Source organism: Ochotona princeps, chromosome 22 (assembly GCF_030435755.1).
Source record: "Ochotona princeps isolate mOchPri1 chromosome 22, mOchPri1.hap1, whole genome shotgun sequence".
Lineage (NCBI taxonomy): Eukaryota > Metazoa > Chordata > Mammalia > Lagomorpha > Ochotonidae > Ochotona > Ochotona princeps.
In genome coordinates, this window is record NC_080853.1 from 36,957,910 (window position 1) to 36,979,803 (window position 21,894).

General features: G+C 53.4%; 1 protein-coding gene across 1 annotated transcript; it reads left to right on the forward strand.

The window, feature by feature from the left end:
- Window positions 1–13,164: 13,164 nt before the first annotated feature.
- VSX1 (visual system homeobox 1) lies at window positions 13,165–18,379 on the forward strand. Its single transcript, XM_058679828.1, has 5 exons — window positions 13,165–13,573; window positions 16,571–16,649; window positions 16,988–17,111; window positions 17,413–17,593; window positions 18,090–18,379. Exons 1-5 carry the CDS (start codon window positions 13,165–13,167, stop codon window positions 18,377–18,379), a joined length of 1,083 nt encoding a protein of 360 aa, XP_058535811.1.
- Window positions 18,380–21,894: the final 3,515 nt, after the last annotated feature.

The window sequence follows — 21,894 nt, forward strand, 5'->3', positions numbered from 1 at the left end:
GAAGTGGAGCGAGGACATGAACCAGCGCCCATATGGGACCCAGCACAGGCAAGGTGAGGATTAAACCCTTAGGCTATCATGCCAGACCCAGGAATATTTCTAAAATGCATGCTTTCCAATCTTATCTCACTTTGGTTTCAGTTTTATTCTTTAAAAGCAAACATCTCCAACAAGTTTTAGTATGTTGTAATAAACAAGGCTCCTCTCAGTGGAAAAAAAATATACATACAATCAGCTATCGCTTGACAGGTGTAAACAAAGCCTTCTTGGTTACACTGTCTTCAAATTGAACAGGTGGAAAACTCCAGAAACCAAATAAGAAACAATTTTGCATGCAATATATTCTCTTATTTGTTCAAAAGTGGGGCTTGCATTGACATGTATGAGAGCTGAATGGGATGTTGGACAGACTAGACCAGTCTGCTGAACATACTGGCAAGCACAGGAACCAGGGCAGGAGGTGGGCCTGGTAAGGGTTATTGGGAGTTGCCCCAACTAGGCTGCAGCTCCCACTGGTTTGCGTGGCCAAGTGTGTGGTGAGCAGGATTGGGCTGGGCTCCAACACCAATTGTTTTGTGTAGAAGACAGGGCTGGAGACAGAACTGACCCGGCAATTGCAACCACCAGCACATGCATAGGCTGATTGGGTGACGGACTGTGCTGGATTCTGTACTGGCAAGCACGCACAAGAATCAGGTCTGGAATTACCTCAGACAAAGTTTTTTTGGGGATCCCCCCACCCCCACAACAAACTTCTGGACTCAGATCCCTACCATGGAGAGAAATACAGGCTCCGTGGTCTGGCTGTGGAGTCCATGTGTCAGAGCTGGGCCTCCTCAGTGGCTCAGACGGAGCAGTGGACAGCATATCCAGGTGCACATGGAGGATATGGCAGTACACTGGAGCCTGCAAAGGACACCTGGTACCAGAACAGAGGACAGAACAATTTGATCAACTATCTCAGACAAGTGTTGGCAGTGAAAATCTGGGCAAGTGGAGATGCTTAGGTGGACTGTCAGCCAGTGTAGTCTGAAAAGATTTCATCATGCTTGGAATGGCGAGTTTGGCAGTAATTCAGAATAGTTGAACTACTAAAATCACTTGAGCAGTGCCCTTGGAGCATGCCCCACATCTGGGATCCTGGGATGGTTGGGAACCTGGGTGAGGTTTTTCCCCTTATCTCTCCTCTTCCCCTAGATAGAGGAAGGAAAAGAGAATGTGGAAACAATGGTCTTACCCACTTTCCTGTAGCCCTTGACCCTTTGAGCCCTAACCAACTATGTAAAGATCATAAAAAAAGATGAAACAAACAAACAAACAAACAAAACAAAGTTGGGCTTGGATGAATGGGGTGTTCAGTCTATCCCAAAAGACATTTGTGTCTCACCTTGGGGAGCCTGGACTCTGGCTGGCTTCTGAATCCTGCTTCCTGCCAGTGTAGACTTGCAACAGCAGGTGCTGGCCAGGCGTCTGGGGCCCTGCCAAATGCCACCCTTGCTGCTCTAGAGCGTCATTTGGCAGGTAGAGCTCTGTGTCTCTCCACCTTGATCTCAGTCTCCTCCTTTCCGGTAAGTAATAAACACATAATTTAAAAACATAAACTGCTTCCAGTCCCATCAATGCCTTCATGTGGTCAGGGTGTCTCAATGCCCCTCTGGTGAAAACAGAACTACCATGAAACATGCCAGATTGCCAGACCAGCAGTGGGAAATATGCACCCAGCCATATGTAAACCAACTGGAAAAAAGAAATCCATTTCAGGGTGACAATCAGGTGAAATTTTCACCCGGCATGCCAGCACCATATATTGGAGAGCCATTGCAAGTCCTGGCTACTCCACTTCCTACTCAAGCTGCCTGCTGGTATGCCTGGGGGAGCAGGTGACCCTCACTGCCAGTCACATGAGAGATCAGGTTGGGGTTCCTGGCTCCTGGCTTCAGCCTGGCCCACCTCCAGCTGTTGCAGCTGTTTGAGAAATAAACAAGTAGATGGAAGATCTTTCTCTATCACTTGGATAAATAGCATAATAAAAATTAATAATAAAATGTAACAAGTCATAGTAAAGTAATAGCTAGCCACATAAATCTTTTTGGAAAATGGACTTTTATTTGTGACATATTTGTTTATATGGCAAAACACTGCAATCATTTCATTGTAACACACTAATATGCACAGCATATTGGAAAAATTCTTTGTGAGTACATACAGTGTGGAGGGAAAAAATTAAACATCCTTTCTTTCAGTGATCTGCTGGTGCCTAAAAAGCCACTGTAAACTACGATGACTTAAAACACACATAATGTATTTATACGTTTGAGAGAGACAGACACACTCGCGCATGCTCACACAGAGAACCACATCCTTTGGCTCACTATGCAAATGCCCAGGGTAGTTTCATGACATCCTTCAATTGCCAGGGGGCAGAAGGGAGGCGAGAGAGCAGACAGGACACCCTCGTTGCCTGCCACAGTGTCTCTGCCTCCACCTTACCTTCATGGGATTCCCATTCTTTTACTTTCTGCGGCATGTTTTACAGTGCAGAATTTAGCCTACCTGGTAAATGTTCTTGGTGGTCTCAGAAGACCACACACTCTGCCACCACTGGGTAGAATATTCTGTAGCTCTCAGTCACACAGTGCTGCTCTATTGTGCCGTATCTTCACTAATTCTATGTCCACAGATCTGTCGATTGCTTAGTGGGATTCATCTCCTTTCCTACTAATTCTATCAGATTTTGCTGTTTGTTTTTAAACACTCTGCCTTTAGATTCACACATCTTAAGTCTTCCTGGGAAATGGGCCCATTTGTCCATTCTTCAATGTCTTCTTCATTCCTGGTCACTTTCATTGTTCTGGCTTTCTATGGTGTGTTATGGATATCTCCATGGAACAACACACATTTAAAAATGGAATTGATTGGTCTGAAAAACAGAGTTGAAGAGAGAAAGAAAGCAGAGAGGATTTTCCATCCATCGCTTCACTTCCCAAATGGCCACAGTGGTTGTACCTAGACCACTCTGAAGCCAGCAGTCAGGTATCGCATCTGGTCTTCTGTGTGGGTGCAGGGGCCCAAGCACTTTTGATCTCAGCTGCATTTCCACGTGCATCAGCTAAAAGCTGGGTTACAAGTGGAGCAGCCAGGACTCAAATCAGCACCCATGTGGGATGTTGGTGCTACAGGTAATGGATGGTCTTACCTGAAACTCCACAGCTCTGACCCCAATCCAGAGTTTGTTTACAGTTTTATTTATTTATTTGTTGAAAGGCAGAGGGTCAGAGAGAGAGGAGAAAGACACACAGAGATATGGTTCAGTCCCCAGATGCCCACAACAGCCAGGGTGGAGGCAGCATAAAGTCAACAGATACAAACTGCAGCCAGGTGTCCCCCACTAATGGCAGGAGCCTCAGTCCTTGGACCATCATCCCCTGCCCCCAGGTTCCAGCCATGTGTCCCCCCGATAATGGCAGGTACCTTGGTCCTTGGGCCATCACCCATTATCTCCAAGGTACATGAGCAGGGGGCTGGGTCGGAACTGTGGTGTTGCTGGGACTTGAGCCAGCACTTGAATGAGGAATGAAGACATTGCATTGTAGCACAACATCGGCCACAGAAATAGATACTTCTTAATTTTGTATTTTTATGTTTAAAATGGGTTTCCTGTAGCTGAATCCTGTCTCTTCTGAGTTTCTTTTGAGTGGTGTATTTGTTGATTTCAGAGTTAAAGAGTGAGGCGAGACAGAGATTTCCTATCTACTGACTCACTTCCCACGTGGTCACAGCAGCAAGGCCTGGCATAGCCCCTGCCAGGAACAAGCAGCTTTATCCAGGTCTCCTGTGTGGACTCAGGGGCCCAAACACCTTAGGCTGTCTTCTGCTGTTTTCCTGAGTACATCCGCAGGGCGGTGGGTCCGATTTGGAGCAGCTGGAACACAAATCAGTGCCCACATGGGCTGCTGGCGTTCCAGGTGTGTGTTCAAACCATTCCCCTTTAAAGTGATTATTGAGGAACCAAGGACTTTGATTTATGATAGTCCCAGAAGAAGTATCTTGTCACTTCTAGTTCTGAATCCGTGTTCCCCTGTAGACTTTCAAGTTAATCTTTCAAGTATCTTGGATTCACAGGTTTGCCAAGGTGACATACAGAGTTCCCGCATTGTATTGGGAAAGCAAAACCCCATTCTATCTTCCCCTAGTGTTAACATCTCATGTGACCATGTAGCATTATTCAAATTAACACGTCAACATTGGTACTCTATTTTTTACTTTATTTATTTATTTATTTATATTGACTTGGAAGGCAGAGAAAGAGGGAGGGAGGGAGAGTTAAGAGACAGTAACCTGCTTCATTCTCCACACGTAACAGCCAGGGCTGGGCCGGGCCCAAGCCAGAACCCAGAGCTCCATCCTGGTCTCCCGCACAGGTGGTAAGGGACCAGGTACTCCAGGCACTGTCTGTCTCCCAGAGCGCACACCAGCAGGAAGCTGCTTTCAGAAGCAGAGATGGCATTTGAACCCACACATTCTCATGGAGGATGTGAGTACCCTAAGTGGCATCTTTTTTTTTTTTTTAAGATGCATTCATTTTTTTTTTTTTTTTTTTTTTTAAGATTTATTTTATTTCCATTACAAAGTCAGATATACTGAGAGGAGGAGAGACAGAGAGGAAGTAGAGCCGCCGGGATTAGAACCAGCGGCCACATGGGATCAAGGCGAGGACCTTAGCCACTAGGCCACGCCGCCAAGCCCAGATGCATTCATTTTTATTGGAAAGTCAGATTTACAGAGAGAAGGAGTGATAGAGAGATAGATCTTCCATCCACTGGTTCACTCCCCAAGTGGCCGCAATCACTGGAACTGCGCCAATCTGAAGCCAGGAGCCAGGAACTTCTTCCTGGTCTCCCACACAAGTGCAGGGTCCCACGGCTTTGGGCCATCCTCCTCTGTTTTTCCAGGGCTGGAAGGGAAATGGAGCAGCCAGGACACAAACTGGCATCCAAATGAGATCCTGGCACTTGGAGGTGGAGGATTAGTGGGTTGAGCCGTCAGGTTAGGGCCATAAGCGGCATGTTAAGTTCCGTGCAGGGGGCCTGCCTTTGGCACATTACTAGTTAACTATCCACAGGCTTTACCTAGATGTCCCAAATTGTTTTCTGTAATGTCTTCTCTCTGTTCCAGAATACACTGACAGAGCTGTCAGCTTAATAGGGAGAAATAATTTGGACCCGCATGAAGTAACATGAGGGTAAACTAAAAGAATAAAGGAGAGAGAAGCCATTTCTTTCCCAGTCTTCTTAGTGCATCACTTTGGGACACAAGGTGGCCTGTGTCTTTTCTGTAACTTGTAGCAGGTGGGAATGGGAGGAGCCTAGTTTGACCGTGTAGAGGCTTCTTGTAGGAGTCAGATGGCTCCTAAGCCCTGGACGCGTGCAGGCCACCTGGCATACTTTCTCAAGGTGTGACTGCTCTTTCCAGGTGCAGGCAAATAAACTAAACACACAATGATTCTATTCTGCTTACCTGACAGCTAACCAGTCGCCTGGCTTTCCGGGTCAACCAGAAGTAGTGCCTCTGGGTGGCAATGTTCTTGCGTACTCAGCAACAGGTGGCTTGAACCCAGCCTCTCATTGGAAGTTGGCATCCTGCGGAAGCCCGCCCTCTAGGAACGACCACATGCGTGGAGGTCACACCAAAGTCCTTTGTCCTGGCCTTGACTCCAGCTCGGAAACATCCTTCCCCAAGTGAGTCACTTACCAGAGCCCGGTGTGACGGAGTCTGGGGAGGAGTGATGGGGTCACGGGGTGCTCACTTGCGCACGGGACCAGTGACCCTCTGAAGAAGGTGGGAGGGAGCTGTCTCATGACAGGGGAGGATGCAGCACCCATCACTCCCATTGCAGGAGGACGCGCAGGCAGTGCCCTCCACAAAGCAGAGCAGCCTGCACCAAACACTGGAGCTTAGACTTCCCCATCTCTGGGACTCAGAGACACCACCTCTGTTATGTATAAGGTGCCCAGTCTAAGTTGTTATTTATTTGAAAGGAAGTTAGAGAGAGAGTGAGATCTTCCATTGGCTGGTTCGGTCCCCAAATGGTTACAACAGTCAGGCCTGGGACGGGCTGAAGCCAGGAGCTTCTGGGGCTCCCACATGGGTGCAGGGACTCAAGCACGTGGGTCCTCTTCTGCTGCTTTCCCAGGCCATTAGCAGGGAGCTGGATCAGAAATGGAACAACCAGGCCTTGAACCTGTACCCATAAGGGATACCAGCATTGCAGGTGGAGGCTTAGACTGGCAGAACTTTTTGTCATAGCAATTTACAACAACAAATTGGTCCCGGAACTGTCATGACAACAATTCAGCACAGAAAGTGACAACATCTTGTCGCCCTGAAGATGCAGAAAAACCTACACAAGATGATCCCAGTGTCTTATGAAACATGGGCCCCACCCTTGTCCAGGGCGGAGCATGTGAGAAACTGCTGAAGGAGGAGCCAGGCTGACTGAGAGCCTCATAAGCACAGAGTGCTTGGGGGTGGGTGTTTGGGCGCTTAGGAAGCTTGTAAAGTTGCCACATCCCAAGTCGACCCCTGACTCCGGCTCATGCTAAATGCAGACCTGGGACAGCTGACATTGGCTCCCTGTCACCCATATGGAACACCTGAACGGAGCTCTCGGGTCCTGAGCTCTCCCAAGCCTAGCCTTTGCTGCTGAGGGATTTGTGGTGGTAAGCCAGTGCAGAGGAACTTGTCTCTCACGTTAAATGATACGTTTAAGTCACACAGACATAAAACTATATAAAGCCATTGAGTATAACCCAATGGATAGTTTATAGAGCAGATATGCACAGCACAAGAAGGAAGTAGGATTAAAATCCAGGGGCCAGTATTGTGGTGTGCTAAGTTAAGCCACCACCTGCAATGCCAGCATCCCGTGTGGGTGCTGGTTCAAGTCCTTGCTGCTCCGCTTCGGATCCAGCGCCAGTGGATGAAACAGATTGTTCTCTATGTAACTCTGCCTTTCAGATAAATAAAAACAAACACTTTAAAAGAATAGATAAAAATCTGGAGATGTCTCAGGAGACCCCAGGATGGGCTCTGGAGTTGGGAGGAGGTTTCTTGGGAATAAGAATGGAGTGACTGGGAGCTGACCTTTGCCACGGAACAGGCAGGTGGCTCCAACTCCCCTCAAGGCGTACGCATCCACCTGCCTTCACAGGGCATGTGTTGGACCCCCAAGGGCTGCTACTGGGTCAGTCTAGGACCCTGTGACTAGGTGTGTAGACTTCCTGGACCCCAATATAGGAATTTGGGTGGAATAATTTACCTGGGAGGTGAACTTCCTTGGCCCTGACAGGAAAAGCTAAATCAAGGAGTGGGGTTTGCTGGGATTCAGTCATATGAGAAACTTGGGGACCGGCTATTTGCCATCAGCTCCCAGTCACCGATGTATGCATTTTCGGCCTGCCCTGTGCATGGCTGGGCCTGTGGACACACCGCCAGCCTCTGTGGCAGCTGCCTGGGATACGCAGTGTGCTAAGAGCTGCCCACAGAGGCTGCAGGTGAGACGCCCCAAGATCCGACCACAGCTGGTCTGGCAAGGAGACAAGTGGAGGTGCAGGTACATGGAAGAGAGTTGCATGCAGAAGGGGCAGCAGGGGCTTCCTTCAAGAGAGGTCAAGACCAGCATCTGTGTCCGAGGAGGAAGCTCAGCAACACCTCCTGCTGCCCCTTAGTCACACCTGTCCAGTTCAGCTCCCTCTCGCCCCAGGTGGATTCCCAGGCACATCTGTTTCCTCCCACCAGTACCTCACTCTGGACCAGTAGGGGGATCCTGCAGAACTCTCGGTGGTCTCAGCTCCCTTCTGACCTCTGACCTTGGGGTTCCTCAGCCTGAGGGCTGGACTCCGTGTCCAATTTCTGAGTTAACCTGGGCCCTGCTTGGCCTTCATTTGACTGACAGATGTGACTTCGCAAGGAGGAGGTCCTGAGATCTTTCTGGAGGAAGGCAGAGGGAGCTGGGGAGGGGGAAGAAAGAGCGGAGACAGAGAGGTGTGAGAGGAGAAGGGAAATGTGAGGATTGTTTCGCATCCAAATGTCACCTGCATCCTTTGCCTGGATTTCAATATTGCCCCAGGGTCTGAAGGGAGAAGACCACTCAGAGGGAGTGTGACCACTCCCAGGGTATGTGATCAACCACCCTGTGTGTCCCATATCATTCCCCTCTCCGAGATTTCCAACTCTGAATCTGAGAGTTGTTGAAGGGTGCAGACTCATCACATCTGCTGATTAGAGGCATTGGACTTGCCTATCCCAGATTTAGAACTCTGTCTCATCACTGGATCTCTCTCACAGACAAAGAACTTGTACTTGGTGAAATTGACTGTGCGCCCCATCCTTGCTGTTAGTCTCAGACGCTCTTGGCTTTCTTGCACAAGAGTGAGTGGCGCAGAGGTTTAACCAGGTGATGCGTGCACGGAGGCCAGACCACACCCACACACCCACAGGCTCTGGTCCCTGGGATCTGAGATCCTGACGCATCCGAGGTCTACATGAGATGAAAGGACTGGCAGCGTGGTGCCCTGGGATCTCCCACCCTACCCCTGCCGAGGTCCTCATGAGGCCCATCAGGGGTGGGCAGCGTGAGGGAACCACCCTGGACGTGGGGTCCAGCTGAGCCCTAAGTTGTTCCGAGCATGAATACCCTAGCTCAGCATTCCTCAGATCCTCAAAACTGTGGTCAAAGCCAAATGGTTTATTTGGAGCATCGGTAACCAGAACATTCAGAACGTGGGGCCTGAGCTCTCATTGCATCTGTGGTCCCCCGCGCCAACTCCTCCTGCAGTTTGGCTGTATTTCTGACCTGTTGGAGAGGGTATTGGTGAGCCGGACAGGTGACATGATGACCCCAGCAGTCACCGGCAAGGAAGGAGTGAACAGCCCGTGCCGCCATGGTGGGAACACAGTACCGGGCTCCAGCAGGACTCACGGTGGCTGTGGGACAAAAGTGCACACAAGCAGGGGGAAAGAAGTGGAAGGGACACCAGAGGATGGAGCCCAGGGCTGCCCACAGGAGACGGCATTCCCGGATGCGAACCACAGGAAACAGGTGCAGCCAATTTACCCAGAGTGAAGTGAGTGGTATTGCTATGGGCTTTTAAATTTCTAGAGTGAGAGCATGCTGGAGAAAGAGGGCAGTCCTGGGGCAGGAGGATGATCTTGGAGAGGAGGGTGGGGGCTGAGGACAGCGTCCAGACCCCTGGAATTGGGGGGGGGGCAGGTAGCACATGCGGACTGTGAGGGGGGGAGCTGTGGACGCAGCTCCGTGTGGACTGTTGTAATGCCTCTTGGGATCCTCCACCGGGCATGGGGGACCAATGGACAGATGCAGGGACCACTGCAGATGCGGGCTTGATGCCTGGGGGCATGTCCCAGGCTGGAGATGGCCTTCAAGGCCTGTGCTGGCCAGTGGTGACTTCTCGGGGCAGGGACAGGTGGACTTTGGTCCAGACATGGCAGCTGTCGTGCGGCATGGAAGCGAGGTAGGGGCAGGCAGCATCTGAGATTCAGGTCTCTACCAGCAGAGCCGGTGACAGTGTCTGGGGGCAACTGCAAAATTCATCGTGGGTGGGGAGGGAAGGAGGCCTCAGGATTAGGAGAGGTCAGGGACAACCGGGCTGACTTCCGACTGCAGAGCTATTCTTTATTGCCGTGGGAGGACTATCTCCACACGGAGCCTGCACCTGTTCTCACAGGCTCTGTGTGTGTGTGTGTGTGTGTGTGTGTGTGTGTGTGTCTCGGGGGAAGCAATTTCTGATCTATGGGCTTCTCTCAGTCCAGGGGCCATTTTCTCCGTGAAGGAGCAAGTCAGGTCGTTGGCAGGTCGTAGCCAGAGGAAGGGGGGAGGTTCCAGGATCATAGCTGGATGCGGAATCAGTACTGGGCAAGAAAGCGACAGATCTGTTGGCTCAGTCGTGCGGGGTGGGAAGAGCAGCGCAGCGGGAGAGGGAGGAGGACGCAGGCTGTGTAGAATCCAGCCTCCGGCCGGTCTGCGACCAAGGGTTTCTCTCGCCTTTTAATTCTTGGCGTCACAGGCTGGCGACAAATTGCACCCAGACGTGAGAAAGAGGTGGGCACCTCCTACCCACGATGGCAACCCAGCTCTGAGCGTCCACTTAGTGCTGGCATCTCCCAGCAACCTACCCAGCCCTAGCGAGGCGCCGTCCTCAAGCAAACAGCTGCACCCCTGCAGCCCGGGGCCGGGAAGCCCAAGGCGCGTTCGGGGCAGGAGACAGAGAGAAGCTGGAAACCTGCCCTAAAAAAATAATGAACGGAGAAACCTTTACTGATTAGTTAAATCCAGGATAATCCTGGCTGCTGAAGACAGATCCAGGCCCCTTAACGGATTTAGGGCTCCAGAACGACTCCCCAGGGTGGCCCGGAGCGGGACTCTCTCCCAGTTTCACGGGAGGTGGAGGATTTGCATAGAGGGTGGGGAGTAGGAAGGCTGGGGTCTTTCCCTCATGCCGTCCAGGAGGACTGGGTCCCTGCTGGGGCGCCCCGTGGACTCGCCAGAGGGTGGAGTCAAGAGTAGCTCGTTTATTCTCCCATAAGCGATTTAGGGAGTCAGCCCTTCCCCCGCAAGCTGTGTCTAGCGTTTGGAGGGGCTCTTGGACCCCTGGCGCCTCGGAGTCCATCCTGGGCGCACAGTGCGAGCCGGGGGAACACCAGATTCCCCGTAAGGGTTGCAGTTAACGTTGGGGCGCGGTACTGTGCGTGACAGGAAGGGTTGTAGTTAAGAGCTGGGGCGCAGTACGGTGCACGACAGGCTGGGGAAGGCGGTTGTTCCCGGCCGCATGCAGTCAGAGTGGCCTGGACCCTGAGCTCGCTGCCGCCTCTCCGCGAGACGAGAACCCAGCTTGCCTGCTGCATGGATGCCCAGGGGCCCTACTCCCCGATGGGGGCCGTAAATTCCGGAACACCAATCTCCATTTCTGCGTTACCCTTTCTCCGAGCTCTTGCTGCGCTCTGCTGGCCCCGTTCCTTTCTGCGTGTCCGGATGCGGCTAGGGTTTTTTGAAGCGCTTCTTTCCTAGGCGAGAATCGTAGGAGGCTTGGAAAGGAATGTGTGCTGTTGGCATCACTTGGCGGTTACCACTCCAAGTGGCCGACCCTGGACTGACCCTGTTTGGCCTTTTGGTATTTTTGTTTCCGTGGCCATCTACGAGGGGGCCTATGAAGTCCGGGATCTGCCTTGCCTGGCAAAACGTGCGGCAGGAGGGGTGGGGGACGTGCCAGCTCCTCGCCCACGTTAAGCCGGGGGCGCGGGCATCTCATGCTGCGCAATCGGGGTGTGCGTGGAGCCGGAGTTTCTCCAGAGCGTGGGTCATCTTGGAGCCGCTTGTCCCTCTCTGTCCCGGACACGGGCTACAAAATGTGCAGAATCGCTATTTTCCTAAACCAGTTAGGGCCCCAGGTTCTTCTCCTTAAACGACCATGCTGTCGGTCGTAGAGGGGAGCACTTGGGCAGGGTCTCACGTCCCCAGCCCCTTCCCGCAAACCCGGAGCCCACGACAACGCTGGCGTCTGAAGCTGCAGCCCCCACTCCCCGCCACACTCCCTTCCCCCCTCAACCCTCCGGAGACCTGGAGCGATTCAAAGGGACAATTATCCCAAAGGAAAGTTATTGTTTTGCTAATCCCCGGAACAGCTTGCTGGAGCAGATTCGGGTCTTCCTTTAATAACGGAAAGTTAATGCGCGGCCCCTTGTCTTTATCGGAAGGTCCCGGTTTAATCGCTGCGCCTGGACGAGTCGCGAGGCTGGGGCAGCAGAGCCAGCCTCCGTCTCGGGCCCGCACAGGAGCAAGGCTGCGGCTCCTGGGACCCTCAGCGTCCCCCCGGAGAGAGGCCGTTTCCAGGGTTCCCAGACCGGGAAAGGTGGGTTCGGTGAGCCCCCCCAGCCACAGGCGGAAGCAGCTTACTCCAGGAGCTTTGCTTGCGGCTATTTCAGCAAACAGGGAGAGCTTCTCTCCAAAGTTGAACTTTCTTTCAATCAGGATCAAATCGGACTCGAGTTTGTTTGTCCCACGAATTAAAATAAAATAGCCGTACTTTAATTCGATCCTTATCATTCAGATAAATCCCTGGCACATGCATATTCTTTTTTTTTTTTTAAGATTTATTTATTTTTATCGGAAAGGCGAATATACAGAGAGAAGGAGAGACAGAGAGGAAGATCTTCCGTCCGATGATTCACTCCCCAAGTGAGCGCAACGGCTGGAGCTGAGTCAATCCGAAGCCAGGAGCCAGGAGCTCTTCCGGGTCTCCCACGCAGGTGCAGGGTCCCAAGGCTTTGGTCCGCCCTCGACTGCTTTCCCAGGCCACAAGCAGGGAGCTGGATGGGAAGTGGAGCTGCCGGGATTAGAACCGGCGCCCATATGGGATCCCGGGGCGCGTGCAAGGCGAGGACCTTAACCACTACGCTATCGCGTCGGGCTCCACATGTATATTCTAAGTAACAATAATTATTACTATTGTCCGAGGTTCCCGGGCTCCGGTTCCATCCGGCACTCCCCGAGTCCCCCTGGGTTGTCCACGCCTGCCTCCACCTGGCGCCCTTCCCCCAGCGTGCTTGAGCTGGGACTCCGCCCCAACCCAGCAGCCAGAGCCGAGTTGAGGTTGATGGGAGCTATAGTGGGTAGGAGTTAAATAAGCTTTTTTGTTGTTGTTGTTTTAATGTTGGGGCTTTCCCTGTTGGGGTTCGGAGACCGGGATCCCTTCGGCGGTGTCTGGGGCAAGTGCTGGGTCTCCGCTGTGAAGGCTTGGAGGCCGCTGGCGTGGGGCGTCCACCCGGGAGGGCCTAGTCAAAAGGAAGGCCAGGCTACATGTGCCAAGCTTTGGGGTCACGCGTGCACGCCCCCCTCGAGAACCGGGCTAAGGCGAGCAGAGGGCCAGCTGGACAGAAGCAGGGCGAAGAGCGTGGCTGTGTTGACTGCAGCTGCGGGGGCGGCGACCCGGGGGAGGGGCGGGGGGTCGGTGGCGTCCTGTCTCGCCGAGTCCCGACTCGCGACGCGATTGGAGAGGGGCTGTCCAGCCGTATAAAGCACCTCGCTCGGAGCTGCGACCCTCAGCACACAGGGCCCAGAGAGGGTCGCGCTTCGTCGACTGGGAGGACATGAGCGGCCGGGATGCTCTTTCCGACGGGCGCACCAGGAGCAGGGCGGCGCGGGCGCTCGGGGGGTCGTCCGGCGCCTCGCGCCCCCGGGGCTTCGCCATCACAGATCTGCTGGGCTTGGAGACCGAGCTGCCCGCGCCGGGCTCGGGCTGCGAGGGCGCACCGGCGGCTCCGGGTCCCGGCCCGGGCTTCAGCCGCTCCTGCCTGGCTCCCGGGGCGCTCCCGCTGGGGTTGGGCCTCCTCTGCGGCCTCGGCGCCAAGCCCCCAGCCGCCTCCGCCCGGGCGCCCTACCTGCTCCTCACCGACGTGCCTTTCCTGCCGCCGGCGGAGCCGGAACCCGCTGCCCCGCAGCCCCCCGGGGGCCCTCCGGCCGTCTGCCAGAAACGCGGAGAGAGCGTCTCGACGTCCGGTAACCAGACCCCTGCCCCCTGAATTCCTGGCTTTGAGTCCGGTTGTCCTCACTGCTGCTCCCCGAGCTCGGGATCCCGGGTGTGTGTGTGTGTGTGTATGTACCTCGATTCTGCTGCATCTGGGGCCCACCATACGGCACGGGCCGGATGGAGTCATGCGAGGAGACCCCTGGGAATGGCGGGGGTGGCAGTGGGATGCGGGAGGGCGTGAAAGGGCGCAGCCAGCAGCCGACCCCTCCGAGGGCTGGTACGTGCGTGAGAACTGTCCGCTTCTCCGGGTGCTGAAAAGGGACTGTGCCTGCGGCCTTGGGTCTCCGCTGGGCCGCCGCCGCGCGCGCGCGCGCACCCCTGGCGCCTAGAGGGTTCTGTTGGGTTCTGGGTGCACCTGTTATCCACAAATCCAAGAAGTTCCAGGGGAATGAGAAGTGAGCAGTGGCATTCTGTGAATGTCAAAGGCCAGAGAAACTGAGAAGGCTGGGTTGCCAGGGAAGGAGCTGCGATAATGCCTGGAGTGGAAGGCGCTCCAGGCGCTTCCCAAGGAGGAAAGGTCAGGCACCGCGCTGTGGATGGACCTGCAAGGACTTGTCCATAAGCCTCTGTGTGGCATGCGATGACCACCCCTACCGCCCTTACATTGGTTCAGTGGAAAACAAAAAACCAGTTTCCAAGGATGGGTTCTTTGGTCCTTGGGCACTGGTGGCAGAAAAAGGCAAAGGGCATGAAACCCCTGTGTGTGGAGGCAGAGCTGAGCTGAAGAAATACCTCGCGGCTGTTTGTTTGGTGCAAACTTGAATGCTGTGCTTTAAATCCAAGAAATGCAAATACCAACATTGCACGTGTAACCAGGAGAGTATTGTACTTTTAGGGGAGTTGTTCTGTATTCACAGCAGATCTCAACCTGACTAGCCACACAGCAATGTCTAGTTACAAGTTAGCAGCACAACATGGAATGTTCTGCCCAAGCACTCAGTTTTCTGGTGAGCGAACCGATGTATGTCGGAGAAGCTAGTGATATTTCTATTATTTTTGTCTTTATTCATCCTTTAAAAATATTTGAAGTGGGCCCGGCGGCGTGGCTTAGCGGCTAAGGTCCTCGCCTTGAACGCCCCGGGATCCCATATGGGCACCGGTTCTGATCCCGGCAGCTCCACTTCCCATCCAGCTCCCTGCTTGTGGCCTGGGAAAGCAGTCGAGGACGACCCAATGCACTGGGACCCTGCACCCACGTGGGAGACCAGGAAGAGGTTCCTGGTTCCCGGCTTCGGATAGGCGCGCACCGGCCCGTTGCGGCTCACTTGGGGAGTGAATCATCGGATGGAAGATCTTCCTCTCTGTCTCTCCTCCTCTGTGTATATCTGGCTGTAATAAAATGAATAAATCTTTAAAAAATAAATTAAAAAATGATTTTGTTCATTTGAGAAGCAGAGACATACACATAGATTGCTGGGCAGAGTTCCCATCCAGTGGTTCAGCCCCCAGACGCTCCCGACAGCTGGGACTGGGCCAGGCCAAAGCTAGGGGATGGCACTCCATTCAGGTCTCCTGCATGAGTGGCAGGAACTCGGGTCCCTTCCCAGGGACGGCATGCAAAGGCCTCAGGCAGGAGCGAGAACCGGGACTTGAACTCAGGCCCTTGGAGGTGGCATGTGAGTGTCCCTGCTGGCTTTGTAGTTCCTCTGCCCCCTCCATGCTTTTTTTTTATTGGAAAGTCAGATATACAGAGAGGAGGAGAGACAGAGAGAAAGATCTTCTGTCTGCTGATTCCCTCCACAAGTGGCTGCAGCGGCTGGAGCTGAGCCGATTTGAAGCCAGGTGCCTGGATCCTCTTCTGGGTCTCCCACACGGGTGCAGGGTCCCAAGGCTTTGGGTCGTCCTCTATTGCTTTCCCAGGCCATGAACAGGGAGCTGGATGGGAAGCGGGGACACTGGGGTTAGAACCGGTGTCCGTATGGGATCCTGGCGCGTGCAAAGTGAGGACTTTAGCCACTTGGCTCCCATACCGGGCCCCCAAGTCATGCTTTGTCAAGCTAGAAATCTGATGATAGCTTGGTCCTCCTGCCTTCTTTTCCATCTGGAACCTTTGATATGTCAGACAGGAAGAGATGAGGCATGGGAGAGTGGTTCTTCCTGGTTTAGGGGTGTCTGGAAGCCTCCAGAGCACACTTGTGAGGGATTCTGTTTCGATCTTACCTCCAGGAGTTCGGAAGGGGCACAGCATTGATGTCACTTTCAGCCCCCCCCCCCCCCGTTTTCAGAAACGCTGGTGTAGACGTTAAGATGAGTGGGGCTGGTGTGGGATTGTGGGGGAGCTGGGGCTGGTGTTGTGGCACAGCAAGTTAAACTTCTGCCTGCAGCAGCAGCAGCAGTATCCCATCTGGGTGCTGGTTCAATCCCTGACTGCCCTGCTTTCCATCCAGCTCCTTATTAACGCACCTGGGAAAGCAGCGGAGGATGGCCCAAGTGCTTGGGCCCCTGCACTCGTGTGGAAGACCCAGAGGAGGCTCTGGGCTCCAGGCTCCTGGCTTCAGCCTGGGTCACTGTTGTGACCATTTGGGGGAGTGACACAGCAGATGGAAGATCTCTGACTCTCCCTCTCTCTCTCTCTCTGTGACTTTGTCTCTCAATTAATTAATTAATTTAAAAAACAGATGAGCAGCGGGGAGGCACGTATAAATGGATGATTCTGGATGTGGCGGGGACAGAAAATGCAATTAGTGGCCAAGTAGCCTTGGTTTCACACGTTGGCACCATTGCCTGCTGGTGTGATCTAGGAATTGTCATTTTGCAGCTCTAAGGGTTGGGCTGCTCCCCTTTGGAAAACTGTGGCAGCTCCTGGGGGTCTGGAAAATGGATACAACGTGTGGGTGCTGTGAAGTGTGTGGGTTCCTTATGCCCTCCTTCACATAACACCTGCACCCACTCTCATGTAAAAACCAGGACATGCAATTGAAGCCTTGCTTGCCTTCAAGGTCCGCTTCTTATCTTTGTGAGAACAGATGATGACAGTCCCTCAGAAGATGGGGGTAACCGGAAGGCCTCCCCCTCCCTGGGCAAGAGGAAGAAGCGAAGGCACAGGTAGGAACACCCATAGCCCTGGGGCTGGGCGGCATCCTCTTACACCTCCTGGATGGCAGGGGCAAGGGCACAGCAGACATTAGGGGCAGATAAATCTTCATGTCCTGGAGGAGACTGTCGTCGTAGCATGTTTAAGGCATGGTTTCATGCACCTGTTAGACGGGTCTTGTCAAGGAACGACTTGTCAAGGTGGTTTTTGGGTGTGAACCTCAGTGGTTGTGTGAATGGGAGCAGGGAGGTGCCTGGGAGGTGCCAGGCAGGCACATGGCCCATAAGGTGGGAAACCTGCCTGCCTGGTCTGGGCTTGTGCCCACGTGTGTGCTTCTGGCTCTCTGCAGGACCGTTTTTACTGCCCATCAGCTGGAAGAGCTGGAGAAGGCATTCAGCGAGGCCCACTACCCTGATGTGTACGCCAGAGAAATGCTAGCTGTGAAAACTGAGCTCCCAGAAGATCGCATACAGGTGCCCAGGGGCTCCTCTCTGCTTCCCGCATACTCCCCAGGGAACCTGTCATCACCCTCCCACCAAGCAAGGCAGCCCATGGCTACTCCTACCCAATCCAGCACTGTTCTACCCACATACAACACAGAGGCTGTCCCCGGGACCCCATGCCTTTTGTCTGAGTAGTTCCTTGCAGTTTCATGGTAACACATGCTGTAAACTGTATGAAGATGGATCCAGGAGAAGCATAGCAGGGGCAGGCGGTGGGCAGTGGGCCACCCCAGGTCACTTTCTGTTCGTGTTCCCTCGTGCCTCCAAGCAGGTCTGGTTTCAGAACCGCAGGGCCAAGTGGCGCAAGCGGGAGAAGCGTTGGGGCGGCAGCAGCGTGATGGCAGAGTACGGGCTGTACGGGGCCATGGTGCGACACTGCATCCCACTGCCGGACTCGGTGCTGAACTCGGCCGACGGGGGCCTGCGTGGGGCCTGTGTGCCGTGGCTGCTGGGTAAGGAAGAGGCTCCGGGTTGTTGTGTCTGTGCACACAGTGAGGCTCCTGCCTGGCAATGTCTAGAGGCTCGTACGGTCTGGGTAGCTGACAGTTGGCTTAATCCTACCCCTGTAAACAGTGTGTGGAAGGGTTGCACCCAGCTTTTCACAACTTATTCAGGGTGCATGAGTGATCTAGACTTGCAAGATGTGGGTGCTGTGTTGACCAAGCATGGAATGCTGTTAGAAGGCAGAGGTGCAGTTAACGTCAGGCACCTGGCCCTGTGAACTGGGGAACAAAGCACTAACTTAGCCATCAAAGCACCTTTGCCACTTGTGGTCGGCTGGTGGGCCTGAATGTGGAGCCCGCTACTGACCCTCCCTGGACTGGGGAAAAGGAGGAGGCGGGCAGGGACTGTCATCCACAGTGATGACTTTAAGAAAGAAGTGTACATAATCGCTGAATTTCTCATTTTTTTTCTTTACTGTTTGTTCTTGTTTCTGTTTTTGCAAAGGAATGCATAAAAAATCCACAGAGACAGTAAGGAAACCAGGAAGTGACGACAGGCTGACGGGACTGTGGGATCCGGACCACCTGCAAGAAGCCTCGAGCCGGAGGCCTGCAGGAATGGAGAGAGGCTCGTGCCAGGAGAGCCCCGAGCACGGCTTGGAAGACAGAGCCATGGATCTCTCCAGCTCTGCCCGGCAGGAAAGCAGGAAGGTGCCGCCTGGAGCAGGTGCCCAAGGATGCTCTGACATCATGGAGCTGGACAGGCCCCAGCTGGGGAAGCCAGGAGCCTCCTGAGGCCCACAGGGTCCAGCTGCATGGACTTCACAAGTGCGTGTCTGCTCCCTGGCATTTTCCAAAGAAAAAGTGGTGTGAGACGAATATTCTCATTCTTACGCCATGTCGTAAGAAGACTTCTTAGAGGGAGACATGTCGGGTGGCTTAGGGAAAATGTCATTTAGTTTCATTCTAAAAAGGAACCCATTCCTTGAAGGCACGTGGACCAGTCAATTTGGTGTAAACATGTGATTCTCTCTTGTAGAGCTTTGCCGGGGTTGTGTCGCTGGGTGCCATTTGAGAGATGGACAGCATGCATACATGGATAGGCAGGTTAGAGCTGACATCCCTGCTCTGAATTGGAAAAGACAGAGGGATAAGGTGTGCACAGTGAAGATTCCATGCAGATACATACAGGAATGCCAGTATCTTCACCTTGAACTTGGCGTTGGCCATGCCACTTCTCGGGCTAGGTAATGCTCTTGTGTTCTGCTCAACTCCACGCGCAGCAGAGCTGATGGATGAATGGTGACGAAGCCACACTCCCCTCTCCCTCCACATCGCAGGAATCAATACTAGAAGAGCTGATGGGCATCTGGAAGCAATGGCCTCTTAAAATGTATGTTTGAAAGCACTTTGGTGACTTGGGGTTCATATATATTTCTGTTTGTGTATTTCCGTTGCTGATTACTTATTATTTAAAAATAAGCTTTCTATGGGGTGTCTCTCCCCAGCCACACCTCTGTCATGCTCTGCTCAACCCCACTGTTGCTGGCCCATTGGCAGCCTCTCTTTTCCTATCCGCTTTTTCTTCTTAAATTTTATGGCAGAGAGAGTTAGACTAAGTTCCCGTCCCTGCTGGTCAGGAACTGAGCACTCCATTCGGGTGTCCCACATGGGGTGTACAGATAAGACAGCCATCACCTGCCACTGCCCAGGGGATGCATTTAACAGGAAGCTGACATCGGAGCCGGGCCAGGACTCAAACCCAGGCACTCTGGAAGCTGGCATCAGAGCCGGGCCAGGACTCAAGCCCAGGCACCCTGGGCTATGGTGTCTCAACCAGCAGCTGAGCTGCCCTGCCCCATGCTTGGCCCACTCAGTGTTTTTCCACCGAAGCCATCATTCTTTAGCCTGTGGCATGTACCAGGTGATCCTTCACAAGCTCCTATGGACCACGAGCTGAATCCATGTCTGGTTCACCTTCGGGAGTTCAGAGCCCGGGGGCGGGGGGGGGGGGGGGAGGAAGAGGCAGAGAGAGAGAGAGAGAGAAGCCCTGTCACCTTTTCTCTAAGGATCTTGGATGACACATGAAACCCCTCTCATCTTAGATTTCCACAGTAACACGGGGATAATAATTCAACTCGTTTTTCTGAAGATTAAGCAGCATGACAAGAATTTTGCATTTGGCTCAGTTTCTGACATCACAGGCAAACAGCAAACCTAACTTGGTTTTTATTTTTATTTATTTTTTAGATTTTATTTTTGATGATGTTTACACAGTTGAGAAGGGTGCGTGCCCATGTGGACCACTCATTAACTTCAGAAGGATCCAGGAACAGCAGAACATGGATGAGAACAGTTTCCAATTTTCTTTTTTTTCTTGCTGTATCTGAAGCAAGGGGGGACTGAGGGGGAGAAGCTGCACCCAGCTGGCTAACTGCATCAGTACCCGGGGATGGGAAACAGCCATGCCACGTCATCCCAGGGTCCCTGGATGTGAAGCATGTTCCGAGGGTTCTGCTCAAGTGCTTTTGATAGTTCTGAGATGCTGTCCATCTCACTGATCCAAGGATGAGGCAATCCTGCCAAGTCCATTGGCTGACATAGTCCATCCGAGTCTCCATTCACCCAGATACCTGCTGTCAAAGCTTGCTTGGGAGAGTTGTATAATTTGTTCTGCCCTCCACCCTCTGCTGTGGTACAAGATGTCCTCTGCAGACCCAATGGACTTCCACACCCTCCCACATGTGTCTGGGCATGCTGCCCACTGCACTGTCTTCAGCAACTGAGGCGGCCCAGTTCTGACACATGCACTACGTGGTCAGAGCACCGATCCTGCGATTCTCATGGTTGGAGTTCTGAGTCCAGGGGTCCCCAAAGAAGACCCCAGAATTGACTCTGTGTGCCAGCCAGTGTGGGGTCTGGTTTAGTTCATCACCCACATCAGGTGGTTGAAGTTGCTGGGTCAGTTCTATCTCCAGCCCCATCTCTCATGCAAACCAGTGGCTGCTGCACCACAGCCTAACCCTGCCCACCACACACACAGCCCTCATTCACACCAGTGGGAACTGCAACATAGTGGGAGCAACCCCCAGTAATCCCCACCAGGCCCACCCCCAGCCCTGCTATGTGGTGTGTGCAGCAAACTGGTCCAGTCTCACTTGCCATTTGGATTTTTTTTTTTTGAAAAGATTTATTTATTTTTATTGGAAAGGCAGAGTTTACGGGGAGGAGAGGCAAAGATCTTCCATTTGCTGATTCAGTCCTCAAGTGGCCGCAATGGCTGGAGCTGAGCTGATCCAATGCCAGGAGCCAGGAATTTCTTTCAGGTCTCCCACACATATACAGAGTCCCAAAGCTTTGGGCCATCCTCTACTGGCTTTCCCAGGCCACGAGCAAGAAGCTGGATGGGAAGTGGGGCAGCTGGGACATGAACCGGTGCCCATATGGGATCCTGGCGCCTGCAAGGCGAGGACTTTAGCCACTATGTTACCATGTCAGGCCCCTCATTTGGGTTTTTTATACATCAATGGGTGCTGCAGCTTAGCTCAGCCTATCTGACCCCACCATCCAGCCCACACTCATGCTGGCAGGTGCTACTGCCTGTCCAACCAGGTTCATCCCAGTCCTGGTTCTCATGCACTAGTGGGAGCTGCTGCCCATCAGAGGGGTGCCACAGTTTCCCTACTAGACCCATTCTCAGCCCCAGATCTTGCACTTTTCAGGTGGCTCTGCAGTCAAGCTTGACAGGACTATTCCCCAAGTCCAACACTTGCCAGTTGATGCTGTGGCAAAGCCAGACCAGAGTGCACTCACTCTGGCTCATGCCTGCACCAATGGATTCAGTCTTAGCGCAGCCTGGCTCTCTCCCCAAACCAGCTCACATGCAGGCCTTGTAGCCTTGCCCAGCCTGGTCTGCCCTTTGTCCCATTCTCACACTCACCAGCGGGAGCAGTGGCCCAGCATGGGATTCCTGCCTTTCTCTCTATTCAGCCCAGTCTGCCACCCTCATTCTGTCCCTCACGCTCACCAGTGGGAACAACAACCCAGCCAGGCTATCCCCTTAGCTCTCCAACCAGGCCTGTTCCCAGCCACAGATCTTGCACGTGCCAGTGGTTGCTCTGACCCAGCCCAGCATAGCCCATCCCCTGTCTTGGCCTTTGCCGTTGGATGCTGCAGCCTGGCCTGGCCCAGTCTGCTTCCGCTCTCACTGGTGGGTGTTACAGCCTAGTCCTGCCCAGTCTGCCTCCATTTCTGGTTTTTATGCAAACAGGGAGGTCTGATAACCTAGCCCAGCATAGCCCGCACTCCAT

Bases quoted from the DNA above. Each gene is read 5' to 3' on its own strand.
- VSX1 (XM_058679828.1), top strand. From the start codon at position 13,165: ATGAGCGGCCGGGATGCTCTTTCCGACGGGCGCACCAGGAGCAGGGCG. The intron at 13,574-16,570 runs GTAACCAGACCC...TTGTGAGAACAG, and splicing joins AGAGAGCGTCTCGACGTCCG to ATGATGACAGTCCCTCAGAA. The intron at 17,594-18,089 runs GTAAGGAAGAGG...GTTTTTGCAAAG, and splicing joins CTGTGTGCCGTGGCTGCTGG to GAATGCATAAAAAATCCACA.